Source organism: Cetorhinus maximus, chromosome 12 (genome assembly GCF_964194155.1).
Source record: "Cetorhinus maximus chromosome 12, sCetMax3.hap1.1, whole genome shotgun sequence".
Taxonomy (NCBI): Eukaryota; Metazoa; Chordata; class Chondrichthyes; order Lamniformes; family Cetorhinidae; genus Cetorhinus; species Cetorhinus maximus.
Genome location: NC_135890.1, coordinates 125589401 through 125611051, shown reverse-complemented (window position 1 = coordinate 125611051; position 21651 = coordinate 125589401). Strand labels below are relative to the sequence as shown.

Genomic DNA, 21651 nt, shown 5'->3' with positions numbered 1-21651 from the left:
GGGCTTGCTGACATCTTTAACCTGCTTTCAACCCTGTACAGACCATCTGAGTGTAGAACAGGAAACCCAAAAATAGCACTCATTTCTCACAGTCATTGTTGGGTATGTTTGTTGGAGAATCAAGCACTGATATTTCAGTTTGTGATCTCATCTGTTACAGCATTGTCATGTGTAAGGTCAGAGATAAAAGCAGTGCGAATAAGCTGTTGAGAATTTGAGCTGGTTTTATATTTTAGCTCTATATCATCACATGCTGCCAAAGTAAAACAGTTGATTTATTTGGGAGACTTTTTTTGTTGTTCTTTAGACAGCATTGGTGCATATTTCACAACTGAATCCAACTCCCAACTAGAAAGGTGCTGACCCGCCCCGGTCCCCCTGCTTCAATGGGTGTTTGGAGCTTAGCATGTCTGCTCAACAAGTAGACAGAATCCATCACACCAGGCAAACAAACAAGAAAGAAAGAAGATGTCAACTCTTCAACTTGCAAACTGGAACGTTAGGAGCATGTGCACGGGACTGACAGACCATTTGCAGCCAACCAATAACGCATACAAGACAGCTGTGATTGACATGGAACTTGATGGGCTGGACATCGACATAGCTTTCCTACAAGAGACCAAGCTCACCTGGAGCGGATCACTGAAAGAAAAACATTACGCATTCATCAGGGGAAGATTTCAGAAGGAATGTGTGAGCACGGTGTAGGCTTTGCTGTAAGGGATCGCTACTCTCGATGATCGAGCTCCCACAAACGGTTCAGAATGTTTTCTCTCCATCTGTCTCTCAATTCAAACGGGGCCAGTTAACCACATTAGTAACAGCTCCAATGTTGTGCTTCACTACAGAGGCAAAAGACCAGTTCTATGAAGGGCTGGACAGTGCTCTCAACAGAATCCCTAAGTCAGAACATCTTTACCTACTGGGGGGTTTCAACACAAGACCGGATGTGGACCATGAGACATGGCCCTCCTGCCTCAGACATCATGAGCTGAGAAAGATAAAAGGAAAAAGGACAGAGACTGCTTGACCTTTGCTGCTACCACGATATTTGTGTAACTAATACCTCCTTTCAGAACAAACCGTGCCACAAGGTGTCCTGGAGACATCCAAGATCAGGGCATTAGTGCCAGCTGGATCTGACCATCACCAGATGTGACTCTCTGAACAGCATTCTCCTTCAGCAAAGAAAATGGCTGCATTGAAAACAAAGGTGGGGAGGTCATCACCGACTGCTATAAACAGTTGGAGAGATGGGTGGAACACCACCTTGAGTTGTATTCTTGAGAGAGTACTGGCACTGGGGAACTCTAGACACCATAGTAAGCCTGCCTGTCAGGGTAGAGCTGGATATCGAACTCACAGTGGAGGAGCTTAGCAAAGCTATTGACTCCCTTCCCCACGGACAAAGCTCCAGGTGCTGATACTACACCGCCTGAACTCATTGAGCATAGGAAACTGGCACTCCTGCAGCAACTGCACAAACTTCTGTCTCTGCTGGAGGGAAGGGGCAGTGCCCCGGGATATACAAGATGTGAAGATTGTGACCCAGTGCAAGAACAAGGGCACCTGCAGCGATTGCAACAGCCAACGAGGCATCTCCCTGCTGAGCATCACGGGAAACGTTTTCGCCCACTGCCCTGGTCAGAGTGCAGATCCTGGCTGAACGTATCTACCCGGAATCCCAGTGTGGTTTCAGAACTGAAAGGCCTACAATTGACATGATCTTCTCCAGTCCGGTAGCTGCAAGAGAAATGATAAGAACAAAAGAGAGCATGGTATATTGCCCTCATCGATCTCACCAGGTGGTCTTGAGACAGTGGTAGTGTGCCTACCTGTGAGCGACAAGCCCCAGGTTCAAGTCCCATGCAGGACTTGTTGGCCACAGAAGGAGCGTACATGAGGCAGCTCAATGCCTGATAACAACCCAGGAATCCTTCCACCACCTCGCCACTATTCCCCAAAATAAAAATAAAAGCCTGTGTGGAGAGATGCTTAAAAAGAAAGTCTGTCTCGCCAAGGCACTTGGCCACATGAGCCGAGATGCTTTTTTTGAAGTTATATTTAGAGAAAACTGGCTGCTCGCCAAAGCTGCTCAATATGATCTCCTCTTTCCAAGACAACATGCTGGGTAAGGTCAGCTATGACAGGGCAACATCGGAACCCTCGGAGATCCGCAGTGAGTCAAACAAGGTTGTGTTCTGGCACCGACACTCTTTGGCCTATTCTTCTCTTTGCTGCTGTCATATTCCTTCAGGTCACCTGACAACATTCCAGCAATAGTACTGAAGGCTTGTGCTCCAGAACTTGCTGCACCCCTAGCCAAGCTGTTCCAGGACAGCTACAACACTGGCATCTACCCAGCTATGTGGAAAATTGCCCAGGTATGTCCTGTACACAAAATGCAGAACAAATCCAACCCAACTAATTACCAGTCTGCTCTGTCATGAGTAAAGTAATGGAAGGGGTCATCAACTGTGCTTTCAAGCAGCACTTGCTTAGCAAAAACTTGCTCACTGATGCCCAGTTTGGGTTCCACCAGGGCCACTCAGCTCCTGACCTCATTACAGCCTTTGTTCAAAACGTGGCCAAAAGAGCTGGACTCCCGAGGTGAGAATGACTGCCCTTGACGTCAAGGCCGCATTTGACCGAGTGTGGCATCAAGGAGCCTGAGCAAAACTGGACTCAATGGGAATCAGGTGGTTGGAGTCATACCTAGAACAAAGGAAGATAGTCGTGGTTGTTGGATGTCAGTCATCTCAGCTCCAGGACATCACTGCAGGAGTTCCTCAGGGTAGTGTCCTCAGCCCAACCTCCTTCAGCTGCTTCATCTTCAATGATTTTCCTTCCATCATAAAGGCCAGAATTGAGGATGTTCACTGATGATTGGACAATGTTCAGCATCATTCGTAACTCCTCAGATACTGAAGCAGTCCATGTCCAAATGCAGCAAGACCTGGACAATATCCAGGCTCGGGGCTGACAAGTGGCATCCACAAAATTCACTCCCTCCACCTATGACGCACAGTAGCAGCAGTGTTTGTACCATCTACAAGATGCACTGCAGGAATTCACCAAGGCTCCTTCAACAGCACCTTCCAAACCCACGATCACTACCATCCAGAAGGACAAGGGCAGCAGATAGATGTGAACACCCCCACCTGGAAGTTCCCCTCCAAGTCACTCACCATCCTGACTTGGAAATATATCACCGTTCCTTCACTCTCGCTGGGTCAAAATCCTGGAACTCCCTCCCTAACAGCACCTTGGGTGTACCTACACCACATGGACTGCAGCAGTTCAAGAAGGCAGTTCACCCCCACCTTCTCAAGGGCAACTAGGGATGGGCAATAAATGCTGGCCTAGACAGCAAAGCCCACATCCCGTGAGTGAATTTTTAAAAATTCTGCTTATCTGTTGGCTGGCCATAATTTGCTGGGTGAAAGCAGGAACGTGGGTGGCTAATGCAGTGCTGATGCAGTGTCCAGTCTGTTTCAAGTTGTGAATAAAATGGCTTTTGCTCTTGAGCTCTTATACACAGAATGGCATCAGAGGTCACACGACTATGGCAAGCCGATGGCCCCATTGCACAAAGCCACTTCTCCAAACATTCCCCTTTTCATAAGAAAAAAAACCTGTGTACAAGATCATTTGCAGTTGCAAATCAGGCACACACACTGGTGATTTTTACATGTACAGAAAACTGGTCACGCTAGTCTGACCCTGCACACAATCTCTAAAGCCTTCAGATCTTCTATGGTATATGTGCGGGCTGTTACTGGCTATTCATCTGGTATCTGCTCGTTCCTGGGGTGATGTTGTCTCTCCGGGGAATTTCATTGCCATGGTTAGTGTTGCTGCCATGGTAATTGTTGCAGCTGATCTGTTGCCTTTGTTGGGGAATGGTTGATCTCTGGGACTGATGGTTGTTCAGTTGCTTGTGCAGTTGGTGAACTAACTTCCTCCTCATCAGCTTTCTGCTGTGAAGGAGCAGCTTCTCCAGTTGCATGTATATTTCTACTGTTACTATAATATATCTGGTCATTTATTTTCACCCTGTACGATCGATGTGATAACATAGAAACTAGGAGCAGGAGTAGGCCATTCGGCCCTTCGAGCCTGCTCCGCCATTCATTATGATCATGGCTGATCATCCAACTCAATAGCCTGCACCCGCTTTCTCCCCATACCCTTTGATCCCTTTTGCCCCAAGAGCTATATCTAACTCCTTCTTGAAAACATACAATGTTTTGGTCTCAACTACTTTGTGGTAACGAATTCCACAGGCTCACCACTCTCTGGGTGAAGAAATTTCTGCTCATCTCAGTCCTAAATGGTCTACCCCATATCCTCAGAATGTGACCCCAGGTTCTGGACTCTCCCACCATCGGGAACATCCTTCCTGCATCTACCCTGTCTAGTCCTGTTAGAATTTTATAGGTTTCTATGAGATCCCCCCACATTCTTCTGAACTCCAGCGAATATAATCCTAACCAACTCAATCTCTCCTCATATGTCAGTCCCGCCATCCCAGGAATCAGCCGGGTAAACCTTCGCTGCACTCCCTCTATAGCAAGTACATCCTTCCTCAGATAAGGAGACCAAAACAGCACACAATATTCCAGGTGTGGTTTCACCAAGGCCCAGTACAATTGCAGCAAGACATCCCTGTTCCTGTACTCTAATCCTCTGGCTATGAAGGCCAACATACCATTGCCTTCTTTACCGCCTGCTGCACCTACATGCTTACCTTCAGCGACTGGTGTACAAGGACACCCAGGTCTCGTTGCACATTCCCCTCTCTCAATTTATAGTCACACAGATAATAATCTGCCTTCCTGTTTTTGCTATCAAAGTGGATAACCTCACATTTATCCACATTATATTGCATCTGCCATACATTTACCCACTTACTCAGCTTGTCCAAATCACACTGAAGCATCTCTGCATCCTCCTCACAGCTCACCCTCCCACCCAGCTTTGTGTCATCTGCAAATTTGGAGATATTACATTTAATTCCCTCATCTAAATCATTAATATATATTGTGAATAACTGGGGTCCCAGCACCGATCCCTGCGGTGCCCCACTAGTCACTGCCTACCATTTGAAAAAAGACCCATTTATTCCTACTCTTTGTTTCCTGCCTACCAACCAGTTTTCTATCCATCTCAATACACTACCCCCAATCCCATGCGCTTTAATTTTACACGCTAATCTCATATGTGGGACTTTGTTGAAAGCCTTCTGAAAGTTCAAATAAACCACATCCACTGGCTCCCCCTCATCAACTGTACTAGCTACATCCTCGAAAAACTCCAGTAGATTTGTCAAGCATGATTTCCCTTTCGTCAATCAATGCCGACTCTGTCCGATTCTGCGACTGTTTTCCAAGTGCTCAGCTATTAAATTTTTTATAATGGACTCTAGAATTTTCCCCACTACCGACGTCAGGCTGACTGGTCTCTCATTCCCTGTTTTCTCTCTGCCCCCCCTTTTAAATAGTGGGATAACTTCTTTACACAGATTCCGAGTCGCCAAGTGGGCTGACTTTTGAGCGTTGAATATTTATGCTCTGACCGGCTATCCAATTCTCAGCTCTGGCAATGATTTGGCAGATTTATCAAAGTGAAATTTGCCTCTGTTGTTTCACTTTGACTTTGCCACTCCCTCATGTTACTCCTCCTGGCTTCAGTGGTGTTGTGGCTATCAGAAGAGTAGTTTGGGGTTTGGCGTGCTACTAGTCGATGAACTAGACTACTTTCCATGTCCTCAGTGGGTCTATTTCCTTCACTGTATGATTGCTGCATATACATCCTTGCTTGATCTACTCGAATTTTTGATGATCCTTTGGCAATTGTCACTGTTGCCTCAGCCTTTCCATTTGACTGAGGATGTTGGGGAGATGATGTGTAGTGCTGAATTTCCCAGTCATTTATGAAGTGTCTGAATTCTTTACTTGTGACCTGAGGGCTATTGTCACTCATCACAAATGCCATAACGACTGTGTGCTTTCAAACATTAAGATTTTACTGGTGGTCATTGACATCAGCTTGTCCAACTCAGTAGTCTAAATTGTAGTCAGTGACAGGATAGTCAGTTCCAGTGGGAGTGAAGAGATCTACTCCTAGCTTCATGCAGGGTCTTAGATAAAAGCAAAAAACTGCGGATGCTGGAAATCCAAACAAAAACAAAAATACCTGGAAAAACTCAGCAGCTCTGGCAGAATCTGTGGAGAGGAACACAGTTAACGTTTCGAGTCCGAATGACTCTTCAACAGAACTAAGTAAAAATAGAAGAGAGGTGAAATATAGCAGGTGATATATAGCATATAGTTCTGTTGAAGGGTCATTCGGACTCGAAACGTTAACTGTGCTCCTCTCCGCAGATGCTGCCAGACCTGCTGAGTTTTTTCAGGTGTTTTTGTTCATGCATGGTCTGCCTGGGATGTCATAAGTCATGAGTGGCTCTTTAGATTAACTTGATGTTCATCACAAGCACTGCACGGACTGATGAGGCCCATCATCTGCTTGCTCATGTTTGGCCAACGGAGCACTTCTCTTGCCTTTCTCAGGCTAGACTCAGTTCCTTGATGAATTGTTTGGATGCACTTCAGCATCTCTTTCCTCATCTCCTTTGGGATAATGCCATCTTGGGCAACCATTTCACATGTGTGTGCCTGATACTCTTATAACAATAGGTGTCCTTGATCGTTTCCGGGCACCCTTTCATCACAACTTCCAGCAGCACTTGGAGAGTTGCATCTGTGTTGTTTGCTTGATCTGAACAAGGCATTTGTCTGTCAGATTCACTGACTCTGCCGGGTTGATGACTTCCGGAGCATGTCGTGCTGTTGCTGCTTGTTCAATCTGGAAGATTTCACGCTCTGTACTAGCATCAGCAACTTTCTTCAAAGGGAGTGCAGCTCTTGACAACATGTCAGCGATGTACACCAGCATCCCAGCTTGTACTTCACTTCCAAATGATATCTCTGCAAACAAAGTAACATCATTTGCAGAGGCTTTGGAGCAGTAGAAGTGGTTTGACAAATATGCTTTGAAGTGCCTTGTGGTCAGACTCAACTATCATTTTCTTTCTCCCAAGCAGTTACTGGTTAAAATGCTCACAAAGACAATAGCCATGCACTGTTTCTCAAGCTGGGCGTAGCATCGTTCCATTTGCATTAATGCTCCGAATGCAAATGCAACTGGCTGTCCTTGCTGCATGAGGGCTGCTCCAAGTCCTGTTTTGCTGGCATCACACTGCAGGGTTTCTTGGTCATTGACATCATAGTACCTCAGGACTGGAATTGTCATCACTAGTTTGATGTGAATGAAAGCTGCTTCTTACTCTGCACCCCAATACCAATGAACATCCTTTGCAGTGAGGTTCACACTCTGATGACAAATTGGGGAAGAACTTGGTTAGGTAGTTCACAAATCCTACAAATGTTGCACTGTCTTCACTTCTGTTGGTTGCTGCATCTCTGCTACAGCTCTCACCTTATCAGGATCAGGGTGACATCCTTTTGCTGTCAGTACATGACCTATGTACTTGACTTCAGTCATCTTCAGTTGCAGTTTTTTCTTGTTCAGGTTCATCTGGTGAGCTCTCTCTAGGAGTTTCTCAGATTCTAAGTATAGTCTGAGATGGCTTCTTCCATTGTATCTCCACGTCCGTAAACTAGCAGATCATTCACGATCGCTTCCACTCCTGGGAGATCATTGACTATCTCATGCTGTCTGTGATGCTTTTCTGAAGCAGTAAAAATGCCAAACAGCATGCGTAACCACCTGTACCTCCCAATGGTTTCCAAAACCTGGTCAGGAAACTGCTGCTTTCGTCCAACTTCACTTCCCAGTATCCATCCTTCACATCTAAAGCAGCAAAGACCTTTGTCTTGGTGAGTTGTGGCAACATTTCTTCAATGGTTGGTATAGGTTAGTGAGAGTTCTTCAAACTTTATTGAGGTCCTTTGGATCTATGCACACTGTAAGCTTTCCAGATTTTTCACTGCTACCGTGCTGCTAATCCAGTCTGCAAGAGTTGCCACTTTCTTGATTTTTCCCATCTTTTCAAGCTCCTCTAACCTGTTTTTCAGGCAAGACTTGAGGGCAGCTGGAACTTTCCACACATTCATCTACTTCAAGATAATATTCACCAGGAAATCATCCCAGACCTGTGAAGCATCTTTGTAATTTGTCACAATCTGTTCAGCATTCAATGGCTTTGTGCTGTGTGAAACACTGCAAACCTCTTCTGGTAAATGGAGGGTTACCAGTCCGGGTTTTTGACTTGTTTCAACTGAGTTGTGAGCATTTTTCTTAGTGTCCACCATCTGGAACTGCAGATCTTCTTTCTCCCTATTGTATTGGACTCTCAGCTCAGTTTGTTCTCTTGGGGTGAATAACATTACATCAAAGAACCTTCAAAGGCTTCATTTTCTGGTGAGGCCCAGGGTGCAATACAGCTTGTAAGTACTCTTTCCCTAGCACAGATAGCAGATTTGCTACTCATATTAGTTCAGCTTTCTTGTTTAACTCTGTGGCAATGTTATAGTTCTGCCATTGAGACTGGAAGAATTTCCAATTCATTCTCAAATCTCCCCTTATCTCGATAGGAACTGGTACTGGAATATTCAAAGCCATACTGACTCACCCAGCAGTCAATGTCCTGTTGAAAGCTGCAGACTGAAGTTTTAATTATTCTGTGCTGTTTTTTTACAGCTGTTGGGTCTCTTACAGCAATGAAAATCTACTCAATCCCAGCTGCCCATTCCTGACACTCTGTTCCATGTGGTGGCTCAAATGGCTTCTGCTCTTGAGCTTTAATACACACAGGGTAACATCAGAGTTCACTTGACTATGACAAGCCAATGGGAAGCCACGTGCACAAACTCATTTCTCCAAACAGACACAGCCCAGCTGGTCCTTTAATAAGCTACAGACCTGTGCCAACCTTGCAGGGAGGGTCTCTGGTGATATGTAGATGCGTACACACTCCTTATGGGATGGTTAATCATGTCTGCCCATTAGCAGCAGAGGCTAGCAGTAAACTGAGGAACATCTGAAAGTTCCCGAATTCTTTGAAACCATGAGACAAAACAAACTACTCCTTAGCCGATGATGGGCTGGTTATTGCTGTATTTCTTCTTGAAACCTCTCCCTGCCCCCAGACTGTTTGTCACAATTGGAAATCACCTGTTTCACAAGCTCCACCAATTCATATTTCAAATAAGTTTCCCTGCATTCAGTTTCCTGTTCACAGTAAGACTTGGGGAAAATGAGCTTCTCCAAGTCTGAGCCAAAGCCAGTGTTTGTTCAATTTGTAACCAAGGCCAGAATATTCCAGCCCCTCATGCCAGTGGGATCTTCCAGTGCCGCTGATGTGAATGGAGATTTCAATGGCTCACCAGCCCCACTGCAGGGAAACCCACTGTGACGGGAAGGCGGGGTACTGGGATTGGGCAGGAGAACTCCGGCCAAATGAGTGGCCAGACTGGACTGAATTATCCAGAGCATGAGTTCCAACCGCAATACAGCAAGATTAAATTTGTTTTAAAATATCTGAGGAGCTGTAGTCGAGGTAGCTGTGGGAGTCGGTGGGCTTGTAATGAATATCGGTGGATTGTCTATCACCAGAAATGGAGACAGAGAGGTCAAGAAAGGGAAGAGAAGTGTTGGAGATGGACCATGTGTAGGTGATAGAGGGGTCAAAACTGGAAGCAAAATGGATAAAATTTTCCAGGTCCAGAATACAGTAATTGATGTACCGAAGAAAAGAATTGTGGGAGAGGACCTGAGTAGGATTGGAACAAGGAATGTTCCACATACCCCATAAAAAGACAGACATAGCTGGGGCCCATGCGGGTACCCATAGCCACACCTTTTATTTGGAGGAAGTGAGAGGAGTTTAAGGAGAAATTGTTAAGTGAGAGAACAAGTTCAGCCAGACGGAGGAGAGTGGTGGTGGATGGGGATTGTTCAGGCCTCTGTTCGAGGAGGAAGCGGAGAGCCCTCAGACCATCCTGGTGGGGGATGGAGGTGTAGAGGGATTGGACGTCCATGGTGAAGAGGAGGTGATTAAGGCCAGGGAACTGGAACTTATTGATATGACATAAGGCATCAGAGGAATCGCGGATGTAGGTGGGAAGAGTCTGGACAAGGGGAGAGAAAATGGAGTCAAGATCAGAAGAAATGAGTTTAATGAGGCAGGAACAGGTTGACATGATAGGTCTACCGGGACAGTCCTGTTTGTCGATTTTGAGAAGGAGATAGAAGTGAGCTGTCAGAGTACGGACAGCTCACTGATAGTTCTCAATAAAAAGGTCAAGAGCAGACCAGAGGGGAGGGGTCCAGGTGGAGGGAGAATACTGGAGTCGGGTGAAAGGATCTGTTGAATGGGGGGAGGACTCCTGCCCAAGGAAGTGAGCATGGAGACGAAGGTGGCGGAAGAAGAGTTCAGCATTGTGCCGAGCCCGAAATTCATTGAGGTGAGGGCGTAAGGGAATGAAACTGAGTCCTTTGAGTACAGAACGTTCAGCATCAGAGAGGGAAGGTCAGAGGGTATGGTGAATACACGGCAAGGGTTGGGATTAGAAGAAGGGATGCAGTCAGAGGGACAGGAAGGGATGGAGGGTCCTGAATGGGCGTTGGTTTCAATAAGTTCTTGGAGCTTGCGTTCATTAACACAAGAAGAGAAAATGTTTCTTGTTAAGGTGTTAGATGAGACGAAGAGTAAAATGAAACTAGAGCAAGGACTGCTTTGAGATAGGGTGAGTCGGTGCTGCTGGAGGGAGAGGTCGAGTGTTCGTGCGGCGACACATGGCACTGAGTGTGGATCTCAGGATGCGGCGAGAACAGCAGTCCGAGGAGCGTCGTATGTCCTGAAGATATCTGTAATCCTGGGTGGGTTCGAAACATGAGGGATGGAACTTCAGTTGGAATCCACGTGGGGTAAGTTGGAGATGGAGGCAGTCACTGAGGAAGGAAATATGGCTGTGAAAGCGAGTTTTGGTAAACACCTTGTCAAACACCAAGAGGGAAATAGAAAGCAATGAAGGTGAACAGGGCAAAAGAGAGAAGCGGAAATCCTGTCGTAGAGAAGAGCGGTACTACTTCAAAGTTGGCATTCCTGGAAGAGAGGTGACAGTGAATTAAACACTAAGATAAAAGCAAAATACTGCAGATGCTAGAAATCTGAAGCAAAAACAGAAAATGCTGGAAAAACTCAGCATGTCTGATAGCATCTGTGGAGAGAGAAACAGTTAACGTTTCACGTCCGTATGACCCTTCAGAGCTAAAAAGAAGTAAAAATGTGATTAAATTTATCCTGTTTTCTGTTTATAAAGTTCTCTTTTGCTGAGAATAAACTTCAGTTTATCTGGTTGATTTCCCCTGTCAGCAGGTTGTGATCACTAGGCTGGTGATTTGGTGAAACCCTCCTCGGTTAATGGAAATGACAGAAAACCAGCAGATTAACCACCTTAACTGCTATAACTAATGAAGCAGCTATGAAATTTGCAGAGTCTGCTGACAGATGTCAGTGAAATCTGTCTGTGACACCTCTCCCTTCACGCAGGGCTGCTGGTCTGATTGAGAGGCACAGCTCGAGGGGGAATGGTTGTCACAACATAAAAGACTCATGGACTCCGGAGCCTGAACAGATCATAATTTGTATTGTTTTTTCTTTCAACAGCCATTATATAATCAGCCATCAGACACCAGGCAATACCATGAGAACATTCAAATGTGAGTTTGGAATTATTTTTCGGATATTATTGCAGACTTGCACCTTTGACTTTCAAAAGAGACAGCGGACTGGGTAATTGGAGAAATCATTCTGCTTCTTGCGAGAGGCCAAGCTGAAAAAAATCAGTAGAGAAACCTAGGAGAAACCTCAGTTACATCAGAGAACCTTCCAGCACAAAGAGAGGCCATTTAGCCCATCGAGTTTATGCTTTTTTAATTCTCACGTGGCATGTGGGTGTTGCTTGCTAGGGGCAGCGTTTATTGCCCATCCCTAGTTGCCCTTGAGAAGGTGGTGGTGAGCTGCCTTCTTGAACCGCTGCAGTCCATGTGGTGTAGGTACACCCACAGTGCTGTTAGGGAGGGAGTTCCAGGATTTTGACCCAGCGACAGTGAAGGAACGGTGATATATTTCCAAATCAGGATGTTTATTGAGGATAGAGTCCTTCATTTTCCACTAAAATAAAAGCAATCCACAGATGCTGCCAGACCTGCAGAGTTTTTCCAACATTTTCTGCCTCCATGTTCCACTTTGTCTCCCATCATTCTATACATTTAGATTACCTGTATTTACAACAGGTAAATTTGATGAAAGGGCATTGGTTATTACCTTGTGCTTTGATCAGTTGACACTTTCTTCTTCATGATAAAAGCAAAATACTGCAGATGCTGGAAATCAAACAAAAACAGAAAAAGCTGGAAAAACTCAACAGCTCTGACAGCATCTGTGGAGAGAGAAACAGATAACGTTTCGAGTCCTCCTCAGATCAGACTTTCTTCTTGTTTCCTTTTTGACACATTCCATGTTGAGTTGTATTTGACCAACACTTTTCCCACAACATTCCCAAACTCTACATTCTGTCAGCCATTTCTCTTCCACCAGATTGTCTGAGCACATTGCTCAGGAACCGTGAGCTGGAACAACTCAAAACAGAATTGTTCCACCTTTTGTGATTCACTCACCCTTTAAGGTAGACTTACTGCAGTTTTTCATGTAAAACAAAGCTGTCTCCAACAGCTTTGTGTCATTCAAAATCAATTGAATTGTGGTGCTCGACCGTCAGTAAAATGATGGAAGGGGTCGTTGGCAGTGCCATCAAGCAGCACTTATTCAGTAATAACCTGCTCACTGACGCCCAGTTTGGGTTCCACCAGGGCCACTCAGCTCCTGATCTCATTACAGCCCTGGTTCAAATCACAGAACGTTACGGAGCAGAAAGAGGCCGTTCAGCCCATCTTGTCTGCACCAGTTCTCCGAATGAGCATTATGACTCTGCCATTCTCTTGCCTTTTCCCTGTACCTTTGCGCATGGTTATTTGAATAGAAACAATCTAATTTCCTCTTGGATGCCTTGATTGATCCTGCCTCTACCACACTTCCAGGCAGTGCATTCCAGACTCGAACCACTCGCTGTGTGAATAAGTTTTCTCTCTCACCATATTAACTTATTTTATAAACATGGACAAAAGAGCTGAACGGAGGTCAGAGTGACTGCCCTTGACATCAAGGAAGCACTTAACCGAGTGTGGCATCAAGGAGCCCAAGCAAAACTGGAGTCAATGGGAATCAGGGGGGAATCTCTCCACTGGTTAGAGTCATACCTAGCACAAAGGAAGATGGTTGTGGTTGTTGGAGGTCAATCATCTCAATCCCAGGACATCACTGCAGGAGTTCCTCAGGGTAGTGTCCTAGGCCTAACCATCTTTAGCTGCTTCATCAATGACCTTCCTTCCATCATAAGGTCAGAAGTGGGGATGTTCGCTGATGATTGCACAATGTTCAGCACCATTCATGACTCCTCAGATACTGAAGCAGTCCATGTCCAAACGCAGCAAGACCTGGACAATATCCAGGCTGACAAGTGGCAAGTAACACTCGCGCCACACAAGTGCAATGACCATCTCCAACAAGAGAGAATCTAACCATCGCCCCTTGACGTTCAATGGCATTACCATTACTGAATCCCCCACTATCAATATCCTGGGGGTTACCATTGACCAGAAACTGAACTGGACTGGCCATATAAATACTGTGCCTATAAGAGCAGGTCAGAGGCTAGGAATCCTGTGGCGAGTAACTCACCCCCTGACTCCCCAAAACCTGTCCACCATCTACAAGGCACATGTCAGGAGTATGATGGAATACTCTCCACTTGCCTGGATGAGTGCAGCCCCTACAGCACTGAAGAAGCTGGTCACCATCCAGGACAAAGCAGCCCCGCTTGATTGGCACCACATCCACAAATATTCACTCCCTCCACCACCGACGCACAGTAGCAGCAATGTGTACCATCTACAAGATGCACTGCAGCAACTCACCAAGGCTCCTTCGACAGCACCTTCCAAACCCACGACCACTACCATCTAGAAGGACAAGGGCAGCGGATAGATGGGAACACCACCAACTGGAAGTTCCCCTCCAAGTCACTCACCATCCTGACTTGGGAATATACTGCAGGTCAGCAACTATGTCTGTGCACAGGTCAGTATCATTCAGTACAGTATAGTAACCGTGGGCACAGTCTGGAGGTGCAGGGCTCTCGCTTGCTGGCTGGAGAGCCAGTGAGAGGCCTGCGCTGCCTTTTTTCGAGAAGGCCCACGAAACACATGCCACTTAGGCAGTGATGTGGCCACATGTGGGCTTTTTCCCAGGATTGAGTTTAACCTACCAAGAGCTGCTGGTCGATCAGAGGTTGGCAGTTCTTGTGCTCAGCATTGCCACAGGGTAGGTGGTGGCTGCTGTTGGGAGGACAGGCACCAGTCCCAGGATCGCCGACTGACCCAGATCACAGATAAGTAATGTTCAATTTGGGTTTCATGGTGTTGGAGCTGATGGGGTGAGGGGCACAGTAAGTGCAGGGGGATGGTTCTCACAGCAACCCCCTGATGCCGAGTCCCGAGATCAGGCACTGAGTGCCTTTGATGGAGGAACCCCTGAACCTCTCTCCCCCGCCCCCATCACCCCCTCAGAAGGTGAGAAGCCGGCTGCATGGTTTCAGCTGCTGTGCAGGCTGCTTGGCGACAGGCCCACCTGCAGCTGGGTTGGAACCAGTGGTGGTGGGATGAGGCCCTCAAGTGGCCACTTAAGGGCCTCAATAGGCACCAGGGCAGGAACGTGGACCATGAGCCTTCCCACACAGAACCGAAACTGGAAGCAGGAAGATGGTGGGGCTCCGGTCTGTGGGTGCACAACCAAGTGGTTTAATTAAGGATCCAGGATTGGCTGCAATCAGAACCTTTAATTTTGTCTCATGATATTTCAGAAACAAAGTAATGAGGAAGAAGCTGATTTTGTATTTCAAACGAAGGAATCACGCTCGAAAACAGTGGGTAAGTTCGCTTTTCACTTGCTGTCTTATTTATTTGCCTTTGGTTCTTATCTTGTCTCATTTCCCAAATAATTCCCGTATTTGCCATCTATCCATATACCAAAAAAAAAGCTAATTTCAGTCCCTAAAACTGACCCTTCACCCCCACCCTGACCCCCTCACCCCCATCCTGACCCAAACACTGATCCACCCCTTTCAGTTCGGAAGAAGAGTCTTACAGACTCGAAGTGTTAACTCCGTTTATCTCTCCACAGATGCTGTCAGACTGACTGAGTTTTTTCAGCATTTTGTGTTTTTATTTCTAATTTCAGTCCAGTTGGATAGAGAGAATCACAGAACAACAGCACAGGAGAAGGCTGTTCAGCTCATTGTGCCTCTGCTCACCTGCTGGATTGAGTGTGAGATTCAATTAGTTCCACTCTCCTGAGAATCCCCAGCCCCAACAGAACAGAATGGCTGTATTTTAGGGTAGGGTGGGTCAGTGTTGGGTGGGCGGTGTTCAGTGTCACTGTTTAATGTCAGGAGGGTGTCAGAGTCGTGGCCTCCTTGTTGAGGTCTAGTTGGTCCCACTGAGGCTGATGGTCAGTCCCTTTGGAATCTGTTGTAATCACTTCACAATCTCAGTACTTCCTCTGAATTCAAACTGAGATCACAGAATCACACAGTGCAGAAGAGGCCCTTCGGCCCATCGAGTCTGCACCGACGTACCTGACCTACCTACCTAATCCCATTTACCAGCACTTGGCCCATAGCTTTGAATGTTATGACGTGCCAAGTGCTCATCCAGGTACTTTTTAAAGGATGTGAGGCAACCCACCCCCACCACCCTCCCAGGCAGCGCATTCCAGACCGTCACCACCCTCTGGGTAAAAAAGTTTTTCCTCACATCCCCCCCTAAACCTCCTGCCCCTCACCTTGAACTTATGAGATGTTGGATCAAAAGGAGGAAAAATGAAAAGCTTTAAATAAAACAGGTTTCATTTGTGGCTTTTGGTGTTTCTGACAGTTAATCTTTTTAGAAATGCTTTGAAAAAAATACAAGCTGCATTTGTTCAAATCCCACACAAGGGAAAGGAGCTCTCTTGCTGATAGTTATCAAGGAAAGAGGAAAAAATATCTCAATATTTCTGAGAGCCACAATCTATGGCCAGAGGATGGGTTAGAAAAAGAGACTGTGGCATGGGGGTAATGTCACCGGACTAGTAATCCAGAGCCCCAGGCTAATGCTCTGGGACTTGGGTTCAAATCCCACCCTGGCAGCTGGTGAAATTTTAATTCAATGAACAAAAAAGCTACTCTGTGATGGTGACCATGAAACGATTGCTGATTGTTGTAAAAACCCATCTGGTTCACTCTGTTTGGGATCAGTTCCCACCTGGAAATCTGCCATCCTTACCTCTACATGTGACTCCAGACCTATGGCAGCAATATGGTTAAGTCTTAAACAAAAACAGAAAATGCTGTAAAAACTCAACAGGTATAACTCAGTTGAGTCTTAACTGCCCTCGGAGACGGCCTAGCAAGTCACTCAGTTAGGGATGGGCAACAAACACTGGCCTTGGATTGTGTTGGAGTGCAGGGCTGGGATTATGATCGGGGAATTGTCTGTTCTATTCATCAGACACTTCACAGTAAGCTCCTGGTGTCTCTTGCCAAGGGGAATTTGATCAGAAATTGCAATGGCGGAGACGTTGTGTGGCGCGTAGGTGAGGTTTCTGTCTGAGTGTAATCATGACACTCAAATATTGACGCTTCACAATGCTGCCTTCTGAACAAATCAAAATGTATAATTAAGTTGCCGAGCAAAATGCTACTTCCTTTCTGGAGCAGGAGGCTCCTCTTGGAGGAAGCTGATTGGTGAGTTTTGAATGACAATCCAGCAACTTCAATGGTTACTTTATCCACCAAATGAGCAGTTTGTTGAATTCATTGCTTGCTGTGGGGAGATTTTTTTATTCATTCATGGGATGTGGGTGGCACTGGCTAGGCCAGCATTTGTTGCCCATTCCTAACTGTCCTGGTTCAGGGGGCAGTTCAGAGTCAGTTAAGGACGGCAGATTTCCTTCTCTAAAGGGCACTAGTGAACCAGATGGGTTTTTACAACAATGGTTTCATGGTCATCATCAGACTTTTAATTCCAGACTTTTATTGAATTCAGATTACACCATCTGCCGTGGTGGGATTCGAACCCAAGTCCCCAGAGCATTACCCTGGCTCTCTGGAATGCTAGTCCAGTGACAATACCACTATTGACAGCACTCCCCATTTTTGAACTTGTGACCTGTGGCTGTTGTTGCTAACCCAGGACTTCAGGCTCTTGAAGCTGTGTGGACATTGCTGCACTGGTAACTGGGCAGAGGGAGTGAAAGCCTCTTGTTTGACTCAATGTGCATCAGAAAAACAGACCAGAGGAATCAGGGGATAGAGGTGGTGTTATCAGCACAGAAAGCAAACAGTGCAGTGAGATTCCATCACAACATTCAATTTACCTTCACGTTGACAGTAGTTCAGATATTTATGAAGTGCAATGTCAGCATGGAGATACAAGGAGATCAAAGAAACTTAAAGAATTCTAGAAATTACAACAGAGGTTGAGTCTGTTCCCTTCCATCATGTTTGTTCCTGTATTAGATTGTCTCCTCAGGCTGTTTACACATCCCATATCCCCACCATTTCCTGTATCCTTTCACATTCTCTTTTCAAACCCTTAACTGAGTTTCCTTTTTACTCAAGTTCCAGCCTCTCTGTCACCAGTTCCTTATACTAAATCAACCCCTGTTCTACCAACATTCTGTTAAAAACACTCCCTCGGTAATAGCAGAATGTTTATTTTGCTTTTGTAAAAGGAGTTTTATAATGACATCAGGTGGGGAGATTGAGGCTGCACAGACCACAATATTAGCAATGGCACTGCTGACAGAGCATTGATTTGTGTCACACTTAATTTATGGCTAATGTTTTTTCAGAGTTTTGTTTTGAAGGTTCCTGGTTTGCTTTTAAAATCAATATAAATGGACATGTTTCCCGGCTGCTGCTTACCTGAAGTTGATGTGAAACAGAGTGAGTTATTGTGCACAATACGGTGCTGGCCAGCATTAAGGTCCAATTAGCTGTTTGGCAATAAAGACCGAGACCAAGACCAGCTTCTTCAAACAGAGTTTTACGTTTAGTGCATAAAACTATGAACAAACTAGTCTCAAAACCAAATGGGTACTTAGCTTGTTAACTAATAATTAGCAATTGAACTCCTTTAACTGTTTCTTTCCCCAACAGATTCCCCTCTTTAAAAGAAAATAATCCTTAATTTTACATAATCACACAAAAAACATCAATGTATATTTTTTTCATTCAATAAATTCACCTTAAAAAACAAGGAACACGTTTTAAAGAAGACGATGTCCCTCCGTGGATCTCCAGTAACTTCTTGGAGCTCACTCCTCTTGTGAAGCACTCAGACAATTGGTAGCTGCCATCAATCCATTTGATCTCTAGCATCCATTTGAAGCTTGCAATGTCAATTCGCAATCTCTTTGTTAATGCACTTCATAGTGAACATTTTCCCAAAGTGATTTATTATCGAAGACAAACGATAGGTACCATTACCAAATACCCTTTTCCATTTAACATTTCTGCCAGTATCTTTGATATAAAGACTGCTATATTTATCACCTCAACAAGGGCAAGAGTCTCCACTGCCAATGTACTTTTTATAACACTTCGTATCTTTTTAGATTCCCACGCTAAAGGGCAGCATTTGCACCCCCCCACCTTGAGAAATATTATAAATCCTCCCACATTGGAAAACCCATCACAGATTTGAATAAGAGGCATCACTAAACACAATCAGTTTCATTTCTCTAACTTCACCCAAAGATGGGAATTTCAAAACACAATGCTCTATTTTTAATTTTGTCAAAGTTTTGTTTGCTCGAATGATTTTTTCACCCTTGGGATCATTAATTTCAGCACCCAATCCCTAAATGCCTAAACTGACTTCCGGCCTGGTTTGTTTGCACAGCCAATTGAGTTGCCCAATTAGACTCCAGAGTTCCTCTTTTTCCATTTCAGGAGCCGCTGTATCTTTTTGTGAGGCCCTACCATGACTAATTGCAATGGGATTGACATTCTCTAAACCAGATTGCTGATGTAAAAGGACGTGTGATCTGCTCTGCCTGATTTCCAATCCAATGTACTGAAACGCACCAGAGGCCTGACTTTCAATTTTGAATTCCGTTAATGACAACAGTTTCAAATTCGCTTACCACCACCCCACAAAAAAAGACATCATCTACATGCATCATAAAGATGCCTGCAAGTTTCCCTTCATTTTGCCAATAAAACATTGCCGGTTCTGCTTTCAACTGAAGACAGCCCAACTTCAACAAAACTGACCTCACTGAGATATACTAAACTCTGGGGATGTCATTTAAACCGTATACGCATTTATTTAGCTTCCAGAGAGTCCCTTCTGTGTTTGGTGCCTCTTTCGATGGATGGAGAAAAACTTCCCTTTGAAGTTGATGTTCCTGAAAAAAGGCAGCTTTTAATATCAATGGAAAAACAGTCCCAAGCATTTGTAGCCAATAGAGCCAAAAAGATCTTCAGCATAACTTTTCCTGCCATAGGTGAATCTACTCTTATATCCCTGTCACCCAGTTTTTCTTCAAACCCTTGTGCCCCTAGCCTGGCTTTAGCTTTATAAATCCCATCAGGAAGCACCTTTTCAGTGCATATCCATCTGTGAGACAGAGCTGGTTGTCCCCTCTCTGGCACCTCTGTATATTCCAAATTCTTTCCAACTATGTAGTTCTTGCTGTTTGGCATCCTTTATTAATTTATCCTCTAATTTGTTTGAAGCTACTAAGACTTCTCAATCACCTGGGCTCCTGCTCCTTGTAGCATTTCTAGCCTGCGCCATATTTCTTGACCTTGTTAATCTACGCCCTCTATCCTGCCTTCTAATCACTCTCCGGACTGTTACCTTTTGATCTCCCTCTCCCATTTATAGATGTTCTTTCAACAGTTTGCGATCTCTTCCAAGAGAGATGTTCACTCCCAGACCCACTGTCTGAACTGATACTGCGTTTCTGTGCCTTCCATTTTTGTACTTCATGTTCGCAATCCATGGGCCTAATTTCCTGTAACACATACATTTAACCAGTTTTTATATTTTCCAGTGGTCTTCCCTGCTCTACCTACAGTCTTCACTTCCCGCCATTGACTGGCCCCTTATGGCAAGTTATGTAACTTTAGTGTCAGCTCTCAGCAGTTGTCCTCTCGGACAAATTGCCTCATCTTCATCATTTGAATCACTGTCTCCATATTCAGATACCCTGTCAACCTCAGCTACCTGGTCCTCACAATCCTGCAACACACGGGTACGAGAAGTACACAGTTCCTCGTCCCTTCCTACAACACTTTCCAAACCCACAGATTTATAATCTGTGCAACTAACCTTGATGAGTCTGGTTCCCATGTTGTAAAATGACTGTTTTACCAATAATCTTTCCCGAGCCTTTCCACTTGTTAAGTCCTTCTCTTTTATAGTATACCATGTCTCCCCCATTGAAAATAGTTTCCAGTGGACGTATATTGTGTCTTAAAGCTTGCTGAATCCTGAAACTTTGGCTTTAAGAAATGCTGTTCCACCCATGTGCAGTGCGTTTAAATGCACAGATGAGGTAAAGCTAATTGTAATTCCCTCCCAAGCTGTGGGATGATCACTCAGGACTGAAGGAATTTTTGGATTTCTAACAAAAACCAACTGATATGGACTATAGCCCTCACCATGTGCATTGAATTCTTGGCTGGACAGTCCATGCTAGAGCTGATGTTAATTTACAGCTCGGTCTGTCAATGTTTTACGAAGCATCTCATCTATAACCAGGTGATTCCTTTCACACGCTCCATTACTGAAGGAGCTACAGCTGCTGTATTCATAACTATTATATTCAGATTTTCACACAGAGCCCAGAACTCGTCGTTGGCAAATTCCACCCCCCACCCCCCCCCCATGTTATCAGGGAGGAATTTTACCTGTGGTCCCAATCCGGTCCCAATCCACTTCTCCATTACCTGATCCGCAATTATTTTTTCTTTACCGTATGTGACTGTCGACTGGCTATACCTTGTTGTCAAATCTACAAAATGTAAAATAAAAATGTTCTTTTCTTCATCCCACACCTTTAAATCCACCGTCACAACTTCATTGAACTCCCTCACTAACGGTCGACCCACTATCGGCCGTAACAGTGTCCTTCTGTATTTTTTTACATATAGAGGAGATAAGCAATAGATGTGATATAAGTTTAGCGTACTCTCCATCCCTTATTCCTGTATCCCTGAGCAAAGACTCAAAATTTTGTTCAGGCTGGGCAAACTGCTGATGCAACTTTAGCACAATTTGCTTTTGTCTTCTAAACCCCTAACCCCTGGAGCTAATAACACTTCTTTAATCTCTAGTAGAAACGTTAGGTTTCATTAAAGGAATGCAGTAGTGTCCAGATTGCGTAAATCCACAGGGTTTCCAAATACATTGGCCTTGTCATTTTCCATGTCCAGATTCATTTGCGCTTTC

At 45.0% G+C, this 21651-nt stretch overlaps 1 protein-coding gene across 1 annotated transcript in view; it reads left to right on the top strand.

The window, feature by feature from the left end:
• ncor2 (nuclear receptor corepressor 2) overlaps nt 1–21651 on the top strand; it is a 278572-nt gene that overhangs the window by 89800 nt on the left and 167121 nt on the right. Inside the window, exons 8-9 of the mRNA XM_078554604.1 lie at nt 11696–11748; nt 15009–15075. Coding sequence (XP_078410730.1) covers nt 11696–11748; nt 15009–15075 — 120 coding nt within the window. The remainder of the gene's footprint in view (nt 1–11695; nt 11749–15008; nt 15076–21651) is intronic.